We start from the raw sequence: 14,370 nt of genomic DNA, 5'->3' as shown, positions 1-14,370 counted from the left end.
CTAGATTGACCTGGCTCTGGGGGATTGGACATCCCTCCTGCCATTTGTTTTGGATTCGCGGGGGAAGGGGGGAGTTTTTTCTTTTTTTAATGGGACAAATCTGTTGGTAGGTCCAGACAAATTGGTTTTTACGATCGTTAAAACCCCATTTGAAACAGCCAAGCGATGTTAGTGCATCAAATCACTTGGCTATTTTGCATGGGATTTTAGCTAATTTACATGGCCGGATCGGAAAATGGGCAATCGAGGAGAAAAACACACGGTGGGCTGTTTTGTGCATCGGGTCGATAACAGCGATTGTTGCTAAAGTTGTGAAAACAGGTTTAGCGACGATCGCTGACTTTAGTGCATCTTGCCCTTTGTGAGACTAAGAGACTGAGCATCAAAAAAGGCACATGTTTAAAGTGAGGAAGTGCAACGTGATGCATGTGGGAGAGAGTAACCCGAACTACAGCTATGTGACGCAGGGTTCCATGTTAGGAGTCACTGCCCAGGAAAAGGATCTAGGTGTCATCATTGAAGATATGTTGAAATAGAATGTGCAGTGGCGGCTAAGAAAGCAAACAGAATGTTAGGAATCATCACAAGAGGAATGGAAAACAAAGATGAAAATGTTATAATGCCCTTGTTTTGCAGTATCTCTAAAAAAGATATAGTAGAATTAGAGAAGGTACAGAGAAGGGGGACAAAAATGATAAAAGGGATTGGATGACTTCCCTGAGAGAAGGCTAAAGCAGCTAGGGCTCTTCAGTTTGGAGAAGAGACTGGTCAGGGTGATATGATAGAGGTCTATAAAATACTGAGTACAGTGAAAAGGGTAGATGTGAATCGCTTGTTTACTCTTTCCAAAAATACTAGGACCAGATTGCGATGGAATACATTTTAGTTGGACACTTTGGCTCAGTAATGACAAAAACTAATGAAGCGTTCAATCATAGATTCCAATAGTTGAGAGTCTGGTGAGGAGGCAGTGGTAATCGATGGTATTGAAGGCGGCACTAAGGTCGAGGACCATTAGTAGCCCATTGTTTCCTTTGTCTAGAATGTTCCAGCAGTCAGCAAGGTCCACTAAGACCTTTTCCGTGCCATAGAATTTTCTGAACCAAGATTGGTAAGGGGAGAGGGCATTATGTTTGTCAACGAAGGCCTGGAGTTGTGATAGTAGTCTTTTCAATGATTTTGGAGATGAAGGGAAGGTTAGAGATCAGTCTATATATTACTGAGCCAAAGTGTCCAACTAAATTTTTTTTTTTTTTTTTTCAAGATTGACCTGATTTCTGATTTCCAGCTTTGCGGTACTGTTCCTGATTGCAGGGAAGAATTTATTAGAGGTAGGATCGATTCAATGAAGGCATCTTTTGTGGCCGTCAGGAGATTTGGAGGGCATGGATCCAGAGGGTCGTAGGGTAGAGATTGGTTTTGCTAGGTCTTGATGAGATGCTGGTTCAAACCAATTGAGGGCTTCAGTTCTGGGTTGTCTCGGAGGGGGGAGGAGCATTCTGGGCATTTTCTGGGGTTTGGGGTGGGCAGCATAAAATTTGTTTTACTACTCGACCTGGGTTGGTCTTTGGTCTGTCCCAGTATCGCAATTCTTAGGACTCCTGCAGACAAAAAAAAGATCATGTACTACTAATTACAGCAGTACGTTTGAGAGACTGAGATCACATGTCAAATCCACATCCCCCAGTTCGTTTGAGAGGTTTAATGCAGTGATATGTACAAAGCTAACCCATTTAGAGTCGATACTCCCAGAGACCTAAAAATTACTAGTGTCGATAGGTATAGCACAGGCAGCAGCAGCACAAACTTCCCTCACATACACACACTACTCCACCACAGAACAGGTCCAACATAGGCAGCGGCAATTCAAGCTTCCCTCACACACATGCCGCCCTATGAAGATTGACAAGCACAGCACAGGCAGCAGCTCTAACTTTCATCTCTCAAAGTGTTGAGAAGATTATTCTATGTAAATAGACTTATTTATTAGAAAGGGAGGAATTTTCCAGAACAATACCTGTCACATCTTCCATGGAGCAGATACATTGTAAAACCTCTGGGAAGAGGGAAATATGAACTGTACTCAAACATAACTAAACTTGAGCTACCATCAAATAGGTGTGAGCTAAATACTAAATAAATACATACATCTTCCAAATACACACAAATAGCAACAGATACCAGAAGGGTTCCAGCAGTATCAGCCAAACCTCCGAGGACACATGCCCTGTTGATGGGTTAAAGCAGTTCTTGTCCTTCCACTGAAGGTGTGGTAATGCAAAATAGGAATGGCTCTGGGGGATTCTAACATACAACTGTGCCCAGTCCCATTTCCATCTCTGTCTCCACAGTGCAATGAACACAGAGCTCAGGTACCTTGAATACAGATGTGCCATAAGGGTCACAAGAGACACATATGGCATGCACACTCTATACGTCGTCTGCAATACTGTAACCTAGGAAAATGGGAGAAATCAGCATATATTTCACTAGATCTGTGTAAATTACCTTGTTTATAAGTCATCTCCCTCAAATTAAGTTGCAAGCAGAGCCATCACTTTACTGTGACAGCTCAAGAAGCCATTCTTCAACAAAAGTTAGAACATTATGCAGCAAAATTTCTGAAATTCTTCGGCACAACTGCATATGAATGCATTTTGTTTTGCAAAGAATAAAGCCATTTTTGACATATGCTTATGTGTTTGGATCATTTAGGGGGATTTTGGTAGAGGAGGGGAAGGATCTTAGTATAAATACTGGTAAGAGAGAAGAAGGGAGAGAATAAGATGAAAGGAAATTTAAAGTACAAATGATAAAGTAAATTCATGGGGTATGAGAATGAAGCAGAAGTAAAGGGATATAGGTTGTGGGAAGGGGATCCCAGATTAAGATAAAGAGGGAAGGCAGGCAAATTGTTCTTCACACCCCTCCTCCAAACTCCTGTCTCTAACATTCCACGTACTGCCTCCCTTCTCCATCACTCAGAGCTTAAGCCCCTTCCTTTGAATTCACCTTTGCCGATCTGAGATCAATGAGCAGACAACAGTGCAACGTCTCCCGCTCCACCCTTCAAGCCCTCTGGGTACCATGAATAGGAGGAAGAAATATTGCCACCACTATTGCTTTTGGTTCAACCTAGCCTCTTGTGGCGATTCTGTAGGGAATGGGACAATTTGTGTCCAGGGTTGCATTTTACAGTCCATACCATGGGGGGGGGGGGGAGGGGGGCAATGGCTACAAGCTCTAGCTTATTCAATGACTCTGTATATGGCTTTGGAAAAAGTTGCTTGACCTTGCATTTCAGTTCACTGTACAATATAATCTTTGTAATCTGTCAGTCAGATGTTTTAAAGACATGTAGTCCACATATCTACATATATGTTTACTTAAGTATTAAAAGTATAAAGTGATCTAGCATACTCTATTTATCGCTGAGGAATTTCCTCCGAGAGTTCATCAGTTGGATTACAGTACATTTCCTGCATCATCACTCCCCATGCTCTTATTTCTGAACAGGTTAGAAAGAATCATGGGGTCATGAATGAGGGAGATTGTGGAACTGAGGGATAAGTTAATGAGACTAGCTTTCACAGCTGCTCATATTGTGATTGCACAACATTGGCGAGGGCAGCAGGTGCCGGATTTCAACCATATGCAGCGCCAGTTGGGGTGGATTTGTGAAGGCTATCGTCTTATGGCTCTGCATAGTAAATCAGCATCAATTTCAGGACATGTGGAGATGTTATTTAGAGATGGAAACTAACTTGTCCATTTAAGAACTAGAAGATATAAGGTTACCATTTTGACAATGAGGACTTATTTATTTGGATTTATTAACCACCTTTTCATGAAGAGATTCACCCAAAGCAGTTTGCAATACACTGAATAGCAATTGGGTACACTCAGGTGTTCTCTTTGGATCATGCTTTCTGTTTATTCTTACAGTGCGTTTATTGTTTGGTATTCTGTACATGAGAGCCCAGGTTCAGGTATTCAGGGATGTAACTAGAATTTGGAAGGAGGAAGGGAATCTTAACACATATTTATTGTATTTTTGTGCTGACTATGCGTCTCAGTTTGTGAAATGTATGTTTATCAAAACTAAATATAAACAGTTACAAAAAATAAATAAGGCAAACCAACACTCTTGCAGCAAACACAGTTTGGGAAATTCAGAGTCCTAGCCAGAGAACTTCTAATCACTTTCATAAATTTTCTGAAATTCTCTCCAGAATCCTTGTAGAACACTAGCATACAATGTGAACTGCCTCATCTTTCTTCCACAGTCATTGTTGATGGACTTCCGATCTGCATCACTCTGACATTATTTTAGTCTTTTCATCATTGCACCCCCCCCCCTTTTTAAGGAAGAACCGGACTCCCTCTGAATTATCCTTAAAAAAAAAAAAAATCTCCAAGTTCACAGGGTTACCTAACTCCATTCTAAAGAGAGCCAGGATTCTCTCATCTACAAATGCACATAGGGCTTACATTTTTTTTTGTACCCAGGCCTCCAGGAAGCCTTTCACAGCAGAAGATTCCCACTACTAATTTTATTTAGCACATTATTTATTTGTTTTAAAACAAGGGATTCAATAATCATCATAAAATAAACAAAATATCTTTTCCATCTCAATAAGGTGGCTTTTTCCAGTTTGTTATTGACAACTGATGTGGGGGAGACACCAGGAAAGGTGGAAGGAAAAGGAAGAGAGGGCAAGAAGGAAGAAACAAGATATCAGTCCACAGAGCTAAACAGCTTCAGTACGGTATCTTATGGAGGAAGTGCTACAACAGATGTGGCAGTGCCAGACAAATAGAAAAAAACAAAAGTTAAGTCAAAAGTGGTAATGGACAGGAAGGAGAAAGTGCAGGTCCCAAGGTTCTCCACTTGAATGTTTTCAAAGTGGATACCCTGCAGCACATCGAAATACCTCAATAGCTTCCACCACAGGCAGAGCCTCCACCCTCTCCAGGATGGCGACATTGTTGGTATATTGGGCTGCTGGGAGCTGACTACGGTGGACCTTGCGGTGCTTCCAGAGGTTTGAGAAAGAGCGGTAGGCCTTGCCACACTCTGCACAGATGTAAGGCCGCTCCCCAGTGTGGATGCGTCGGTGCTCTGACAGACGCATGGCAATGGTGAAGGCCTTGCCACATATCTCACACTTGAAAGGCTTTTCTCCTGTGTGAAGTCGTCGGTGGTCCTTTAGGTGAGTAGACTGGCGGAAGGCCTTTCCACAGTCTGGGCAGGGATATGGACGTTCCCCTGTGTGAATGCGGCGGTGGACATGCAGCGAGGTTTCTGTGCTAAACATCTTGTGGCAGTCTGGACACTCAAAGCTTTTCAGGCCAGCAGCAGAACGGGCCTGGAGATTCCGTTTCCTCTCATTGCCCCGGTTTCTCTTACCCCAGGTAGTCTGCTTCTCTCCACTGTGCAGCTGCTCGTGGGCTTTCAGCCGAGCAGCTGAGCCAATCTTCTTGCCGCAGGTCATGCATTCAAACTTATGTCCATCCGGGCTGCACTTGTGCTCCTGCAACCGGAGGTCACTGACAAAGGCAGCTCCACAGATTGGGCAGCGGAGTGGCTCTAGGCCCTGATGACTGAGCATGTGCACCTCCAGCAGTCGTTTCAAGAGGAAGGATTTCTGGCACTGCTGGCATTTGTAGGGATATTCACCAGTGTGGTGGTAGCAGTGCATGAGGAAACGGTTGCGTCTCATGAAGCTAACACCGCACTCTTGGCACTTGTAGCGGTAGTGCTGCCCATGCATCAAGCGGTGCTGCTGCAGAGTAGAGGACTGCGTGAAGGCCTTGCTGCACAATTCACACCGGTAAGGCTTTTCACCAGTGTGAGTCAGCTGGTGACGCAGAAGGTTAGCTTGGGAAGCGAAGGTCTTGCTGCATACCTTGCAATGGAAGGGTCGCTCCCCAGTGTGTGTCAGCTGGTGATTGTGTAGGTGCGACTTCTTCTTGAACATCTTGCCACATAGCTGACACTTGTGCTGCCGCTCCAGAATGTGCACAAAATGTTGGTGCCGCAGCAGCTGCAATTGCCTGGGGAACTCCTTCCCGCAAGGAGAACAACGGAAGGCTCCCTCAGCAGGACAGTTGCGTCCAGTGGAGTTCTCACTTTTAGCTGCCGCATCCTGATCTGGGCAGGCAGGAGTGGGGACAGGGACATCCAGAACAGCTGCAGTCTCTAATTTTTCCTTCCCTGTGTGGGAGCGGCGGTGGTATAGGAATTTGGTCATGTTGATGAAGGTCTTGCCACAGTCACAGGTGTGGAGGGGATCCGAGGAGTGGCTGTGACGGTGAGAGAAAAGGATGAGCTCAGTGCTGAAGCCCAAACCACATTCCACACATAAGTGGAGAGATTCATCACTGTGTGTTGCTCCCAGGTGCTCTTCCAGTGCTTCTGGCGAAGGGAAGGCTTTGCTGCAGAGTGGACACTTGAAGGAGCCCTCACGATGAGACTGCAGATGTAGCTGCAATCTGTGGCTGAAAGCAAAGCTTTTCTTGCAGTCTGCACAATGAAACTGCTGACTTGGCTCTTCTTCCCTGGTCTTTGTTTTCATGTTTGGGGACTTCACCCCACAACCTGCTGCATTTTCTTTCAGCTCATAGCTGTGATCATTTGTTGTGGTTTCTGAGTCCTCTGCTAAAGATAGTGGCAGCTCTTTGGATTCTGCTGGTGAGCAGATCTCAGTCCCAGGCTGCTGCTCCACAGCTTCCTCTGCACAAGCTGGACCAGAGTTCTGTAGTCCTACAGCATTAGTAAGATCACCTGCAGATGCAGTATCTGAGGCAGCTGTGCTAGTAGTGAAGTGGGTAGCCTGATGCTCCAGATACTCATTAGGTGATTGGAAGAGCTGTGTACACTCAGAGCACTTGTACAGAAGCAATTCCACAGTGCACTCTGGCTCTGCACTCACATTCTGCCCATCATTCTTCTTATAAGAATGCTCCAGGTCCACCAGTGCCAAAGTTTGATGGGGACTGCTGCCAGCATGGTAATATTGGTGGTTGTTCAAAAGTTGGGAATCAGCTGGTAGCTGTATGCCCTGTGTCGCTGTAAGGCTTACAAGTTCCAAGTTCTGCACTGGTTCTGATGCAGCTGGCTCCATCTCAGCCACCCTCTGGAAAACTATTTGCTGTGAGGGTTGAGTTAGGTGGGTCTGGCGATGGCTCAGCCACATCTCCTGTGTGTTGAAAAGGGCCTTGCAGTCTACACACTCAAACTGGATTCCGCTGCTGCTTTCTGGCTTGGTCTTCAAGATCTGGCCCTCCTGGGGCTCATGGCTCAACAACTTTAGATGAAGGTCTTGATGCTCGAGGAGTTCCCCAGGAGACAGCAGCAGTTGGCCACACTCCAGACACTGATATTGCCCCTCCTGTACAGCCAGTGCCCGGTACACACCACTGTCCACAGCTATTGGATCTGTAACCCCCACCACCTCATACTGCTGAGGCAAATGGCTCTGTTGGTGCAGCAACACCTCTTCCAGGCTGCAGTACACTTGCCCGCACTCTGAGCACACATAAAACAGAGTTTCTCCTGCCATTTTCTTGTGGGCTTTGTCCTCTCTCGTCTCTAGTTGTCAGGTTGGAGGTGGGGCAGGGCCTCTTTACTAGATCTGATCAAATGCTGTTCAGAAAAAAAGAAATAAAAAAGGAACATGATGAGTCTCTGAGTTGATAAAATGCACTCAAAAGTAGGATTACTTCTGTAAATTGCTTAACCTAAGATTTCAGAGTAATCTAGATCTATCATCATAAAGAGGAGATACTTCTACACACACAATCCAATTTCTTTAAAACACATTAAAATTAAGATTGCAAATTTACAGCTCATGACCTTAGAATCTTAATTAAGACAAAATTATAGCAATATAATAAAGCAAACACCAAATTAAATGCTTTTAGACAGCATATTCCCACTAAGAACTCCTATGTGAAAAAAGTGACACTTATGGCTCCACACTTACAGAATAGATAGTTAGTTACTAGTCAGATACTTGGGTATCAATTTTGATCATAAATCAGAGTTTTCAGAGCAAGACTCACTTTTATCTAAGAAGTGCTTCTTTATTGATTTAAGTAATATTAAGCATTTAATTCAAGCATTAGTGATCACCCAGTTAACTAAACTTGAAACTTGAACTATGACAATGTGATTTATAGTGGCTTATTTATTTTAAAATAACTTCAAATTATTTAAACCACAGCATTAAGAGTTCTAGATTAAATAAAATTTTATATCTGCATTTCCATTGGCTGCCCATTTATGGGATCAGATTTAAAATTCTTACTATTGTACAAAAGCCTTTCTGTGATAAAACTCCACACTGCTTAAATAATCTGGCTATTCCTTATACCTCTTCACATGCATTGAGATCATTGCAAAACCATCAAATGTTCCTTTCCCTCCATCTCAAGTATCCAATGGGACACGACTCATCTTGTACTTTTGCTTGGACTGCTCCTACATTATGAAATAATTTACCCCAAATTATCAGAGATGAAATGTCTTTAAAGAAACTTAAAATCCTATTAAAGACATTTTTTTAAACTTACTTTACATCTTCAATTCAGTATGGAATGGAAAATTTATTAGTGTGCTGATGAGCTTTTAAATATAATTTTTTTTTAGGTCTGTCCTATCTGATTTTATAATGTTTTCCTGAATGCATTTTATACTGGTTTAAGTTTAAACTGCCTGAATCCATCAAATTTTAATAAACTGTAAACTGGCCAGCAAGAAAATCAGCAGTGGTTATTTGTGCATCACACTTTAAAATTACAAAGCACAAGTTCTGTCATTTTGCCTATAAGAGAATAGATATATAGATGAAGGATAGACAGATCTCACCATAGTATTCTACCCATACTTTACACAAAAAAGGATTGTACAGACAAAGTCTCTTCAAGCATAGTACAAAACTTTTAGGCTAAATAAATATGTTCAGTCTTATATACTCTTTTCAGAATTAACTGATTTCGTCTCTCAGGATAAATCTTCCCTCTCTCAAAATTTTCATCCATTCACAATTTGCTTTTTTAAACTGGGTTAGTAACTTGAAAGTAGCCTAAAGTTAGTGCAGTGGCCTGAAATCCAAGGGAACTGGGTTCGATTCCTGCTGCTGATCCTCGTGACTATGAGTATGTCATTTTACCTGTATAGACAGTAATATGTAAATTATTCCGATTATAACCACAGAAATGAATTTATCATCAAATTCTATCCCCTTTCCCTTAGAAGAGGAAGGACGCTATGGTAAACATAGCTCCTTCCAAGGAAAGAACATTTGTTCTGGAATCAACTGTGCGCAATATTGCCCCCAAAGGTATTGAACAGAAATTAGTAGGACTAGTGCAAATAATCTGATCAGTAACAAAGAACACTTCTCAGCAGCAAACAGAATGAGGAAAAATTTACAACATCCCAAACAATAAGTGCTTGGCAGCTACACTTCAAAACAAGGAGTACAGAATCACATAATTTGCGGTAGAGAGCGCCAAAAAAAAAGATTTGTGACCAGGAGGAAGGAAGAGATACCGATATGAATTAAGAACAAAAAATAAAATAAAAGACAGACCTTGAGATGATTATGTTTGATGACCTCAGAGAAGCAAAACAATACAAGGTGGTGATAAGAGCCAGAGAATACCAGGGTGAAGAGTGAGAAGCATAACCTGTAGGGAAAAAAAAAAAAAAAAGCAATATACAGGATAGTGCTAAGCCTTTACATGAAGTACTGTGTCCAGTTCTAGAAGCAATGTCCCCAAAAAGAAAACAGAATAGATAAATGCTATAAAAGGGTTATCAAAATAAAAGTGTGTCTGCACCACAAGTCTTGCAAGATGAGATTTAAGGACATAAGGGTTAGATGCACAAAACACGGTCACTGTGAGCCGATTTTTTGGCTGATTCAGAAACAGCGATCAATTTTTCAAACAAGTTTGTCATAATTATGTTTGTTTTAACTCATGTGAACCGTTTACTTCTTAAGCGGTATAGAAAATTTTTAAATAAATAAATGATTTGCGTGGAGGTTCGCCGTAATTCCGTCCAATCAGGCGCTGTGAAAGTGGCTTTAACACATGCACAAAGCCAGTTTAGGGAAGCCCCAAAGCAGCCTCTTGCCACTCAGGTGTTCAGGGCTTTTTTTTTTTTTTTTTTTTTTAAATGGCACAGATATTGCGTGTGGATTACACACACACACACACACACACAATATCTGCCAATTAAAAAAAAAACAACCTATGATCTTCTCCATCAAGGATGGACTTTCTCTAGTCAGTCCAACTGAACTAAGATCCACTCTGATACTCACAGTTCCAACCATTAAGCTACTAGGGGTTACTTTTGACGGCAAATTATCTTATCATGAACAAATTATCTCAGTTGTCCAAAATGTTTTCACTGCTTACGAATGATTCGCTCTCTTGCCAAACTACTAGACTCTCCATCATTAAACATTCTCATTCATTCTCTCGTGATCTCTTGCATTGATTATAATGCCTTATATAAAGGAATAAACAAAAAATAAATTAGATGACTACAAATTATACAGAATACTTCAATAAAAATTATCACCCACTCAAGAAAATTTGATTATGTCATCCCCTTCTTATCAATGCTTACTGGCTACCAGTAAAGCATTGAATAGTATAAAAGATTCTGTTGTTAACTTTCAAGACAAAAGCCAGTGGTCAACCTGATTTCATTAATAGATTCTTAATTCCTTATTCTCCTCAATGAACCCTCTGATCAATTAATCAAAATTTGCTCATAATCCCATCATTAAAACATATCAACACTATACGAACAAACATTTTTTTCTGTAATGGCCCCTACGCTCTGGAACTCAGCTCCAAGTCATCTAAGAGAGGATACATCATAAGCATCTTTAAGTCTTACCTAAAAATATTACTGTTTAAAGACTCCTTTGTATTATGACCCTTCTTTTAAGGATGTTTTAAATGCATTTTAGAACCTGTAGTGTGATTTCCCTTCCTCCTCTGTCTTTTCTTTTAAAAAAAGAATATTGCAGCTCTTTTCCTTTACCCTTAACGTCTCAATTTTGTTTGTGGTTTACTTTATTTTTATTATTTGATTCATGTCCAACTGATTATGGATTCTTTTCAATGCCCTGAAACCTGATTAAGTGGTATAACAATCTTTTAATAAAATTGAAACTTACTGCATCTACCCCATAAGTATCTAATCCATAGTAGTCACTCCCACTAACTCATCAAGGGCCACAAATAGATTAGGTTTTCATACTATCCCTTATGAATATGTATGAGAGAGGAATTGCACAAAAAACCACTCCATTGCATGCAAATCTCTCTTGTCTGAAAAGCCAAACATGTTTGTTGCTCTCCAGGACTGGGAGTAAATGCCACCGATCTTTAACCTCAACCCAAGCCTTGTGACAATCAGGATTTCAGAACATTCACAGTAATGTACACAGTCTCTTCATCTGTTAACCGCATAGAACTTCCATGGTAATGCGGTATACAAGAATAAAAGTATTATTATTATTATTATTAATAAACGGCAGCATATAGATTACATTCATTGTTTCCGTGTAACACAATACAACGCATATTGTACTTATTCTGAAAACTGACAGGTCTGCCCCAAGACTAAGCTGAAAAGCCACTGCATTACGAGAAAGAAAAAGAGAAATATAAAGACAAATACTTAAAAAAATATCATTAACGAATAAGAAGCAAACCATGTTCTTAGTAAAAGGGAAATTCTGAAATGAAAGGTCATAAAAAAAACAAACTAAAAAATAACATGAAATAAATTTTTTTTTCAAGTATAAAGCAAATAATACTAGAACAGCCTAACGGTGCCGATGGTGAAAACAAAAGCAATAAGAAAATTCGAGAGATAAGCAGAATAAGCGAAGGCAAAAATAAATCAACTAGCACACCCTAAGAATTAAACTGTCTTTGCCTTTACCTAAAGGAGAATTCCTAAAGAGATACGGACGGGAGCAAAGAGGTACTGACAAACAGAGAAATCGTGGATATAAGGAGCATGCAGTGTAAATAAATCTGATGGGAAAACAGTCACCAGGCCAGAGTTTGATTTTACCCCCAATTACTTCTCTGGGCTTCTAACTGACGTTTCCCTAATAAAAACCATAACGTCCAAGGATGCGCCAGGCTGAATTCAGCTTATGTCTGGCGCCCTTAATGGAGCTCTACCTAAACCTCTAAAGCTAGGGGTACATACCCGGCCGGGGTGCAAGCTCGGCCACCTATTGCCCGGTTCTCACCTTCTGTTCCAGCACCACCTGTCTCCGTTGCCATCCCCATACATACATGCCAACAAACCTCAGCTACAAACGCAGGCCGCGACCTCCCAACAAGCTGTAAAGTTATTGGTACAGATTCGACCCCCACCTCCCTCCTCTACGCCAATCAGAAAGATCACGCCGACACTAAGCCTCTTCCTCGCTACGGAGGACTTGTGCTGGTGACGTTATATTAAGGCAGCGGTGGGCGTCGGTTAGGAATGTTGAAATGAAGGAACATGAGCGCTTCTAGATAACGTCACAATTGTGACCATATTGGAGTTGAAAAAGGGGGAGGTTAATAGAACCAATAAATGAGTGCTTTAATAAACATCACAATTGTGACCATATTGGAGTTGGAAAACAAGGGGAAGCTGATAGAACCAGTAAATGAGTGCTTTAATAAGCAATCAGAAACTGGTCGTGAAAGATGTCGATCAGACGCAGGGAATTTTATTGAAACCTGCATCTGGACTGGGGAGGATGTTTTTGAGGCAGGTAGGGATAGTTGTACTTTATGAACTACAAACCGGGGTAGGGGGAATAGTGTACAATTTGTTGGAAGTAATGCATTATATACTGCCTAATTAGTTTGGCATTCTACTTAGTTCGATATCATGTCACTTATTTGGGGGGGTTTCCAATGTTGTATTGACATTATTTTGTACTTGTAGTATTATCCTTGCCACTAGCAATAAAAATTCTTTAAAAAAAACCCCAAAACAAAAAACAACCAGATGATGGCATCCATTATACCATCCACAGCATCCACTATCTCCTCCTCTCACTAAGAGATCCCACAATACTGGCCCAAGCTTTCTTGAATTCAGACCGTCTTTGTATCCACCACCACTAAGGGAAACTATTCCAAACATCTACCTCTCTGTCAGTAAAAAAAAAAAAAGTATTTCCTTAAATTTAGGGTTACCAGACGTCCAGATTTACCCAGGCATAGGGTTACCAGATTTTCCATCTGGAAAATCTGGACCCCTAGACCCGCCCTCAGTTCCACCCATCCCTGCCCTGTCAGACTCTGTGCTGGGGTGTTTAGGGACAAAACTAGCAGGAGGCAGGACACTGGGGGGGGAGGGGCATGGGCAGGGCCAGCTGTCCTCTTTTTTTGACTCAGCAAATACAGTAACCCTACTTAAATTACTTAACCCAGTGTTCTTCAACCTTTTTACACCCGTGGACCGGCAGAAATAAAATAATTATTTTGTGGACCGGCAAACTACTAAGACCGAAATAAAAAAACACATTTTCACCCCGTTTCCGCAAGCTTGGTCCCCACAAATCATCTGATCCCATCTGCATAAGCCTCAGTTATGATTTTATATTGAACGTATTTTATTAAAGTATAAAAAGAAACACTATTCTGTACAATTGTCATTTTATAAATATAAATATTCAGAGCAAGGACCAACAAAACCCCTGTCTCCCCTCCCCTTCACATATATCCCCTCTACTATCAAGAAAACTGAACAAGCCAAATTATTACAGAATGCTACACAGAAATATCATGCTAACAGAATACTGCAGTCAACACATGGCAGGAATAGTGTTAGGCTTTGCAGTCCCCAGTTATGTCTCTAACAGGATATATATTTCAAATCTGATATATTGTAATGACAAAATAGAAATAAAATGATTTTTTTTCTACCTTTTGTGGTCTCTGCTTTCATCTTCTTTCCACTCTTCCTTCCAGCGTCTGCCCGTTCCATCCACTGTCTGGCCTCTCCCCCTTCCATATGTATCTGACTTCTTTCTATGCCCCTCTCCCCTTTCCATCCAGCCTGTGCCTCCTCTCTCCTTTTTACATCATTCATTCCAGCTTCCCTGCTTTCTTCATTTTTATCTCTTCTACACCAGATCTAGCATCTTTATCCCTCTCTCATTTCTCTGCTGACCCCCTTTCCAGCATCAATCTCTCTCTACTTTCTCATTCCTGTCTCTCCCCTTTCCCTCCTCTAATCTCCCTGCCAGCTGTTTCCTTCCTTTTTTCCTTCTCCCTTCCCTCCTCCCCCCTATCCAACAGTAGCTCTCTTCCCATCCC

The 14,370-nt window shown here is 41.5% G+C and overlaps 2 protein-coding genes across 4 annotated transcripts in view; both read right to left on the bottom strand.

Moving 5' to 3' along the window:
- Nucleotides 1-1,963: 1,963 nt before the first annotated feature.
- Nucleotides 1,964-7,603, bottom strand: LOC117369146 (zinc finger protein 574-like). Its single transcript, XM_033963213.1, has one exon. It carries the CDS (start codon nt 7,563-7,565, stop codon nt 4,902-4,904), a length of 2,664 nt encoding a protein of 887 aa, XP_033819104.1. The 5' UTR covers nt 7,566-7,603; the 3' UTR covers nt 1,964-4,901.
- POU2F2 (POU class 2 homeobox 2) overlaps nt 7,512-14,370 on the bottom strand; it is a 404,239-nt gene continuing 397,380 nt past the window's right edge. The window contains exons 16-17 of one of the 3 annotated variants that reach the window (XM_033963222.1): nt 9,600-9,696; nt 7,512-7,648 (exon numbers count right to left, since the gene is read on the bottom strand). In XM_033963222.1, coding sequence (XP_033819113.1) covers nt 7,595-7,648; nt 9,600-9,696 — 151 coding nt within the window. In that variant the 3' untranslated portion in view covers nt 7,512-7,594. The remainder of the gene's footprint in view (nt 7,649-9,599; nt 9,697-14,370) is intronic. The other 2 variants (XR_004541086.1, XM_033963225.1) reach the window with 2 other exon arrangements.

Source organism: Geotrypetes seraphini, chromosome 11, assembly GCF_902459505.1.
Source record: "Geotrypetes seraphini chromosome 11, aGeoSer1.1, whole genome shotgun sequence".
Lineage (NCBI taxonomy): Eukaryota > Metazoa > Chordata > Amphibia > Gymnophiona > Dermophiidae > Geotrypetes > Geotrypetes seraphini.
This window is presented reverse-complemented; position numbering and strand designations above follow the sequence as displayed.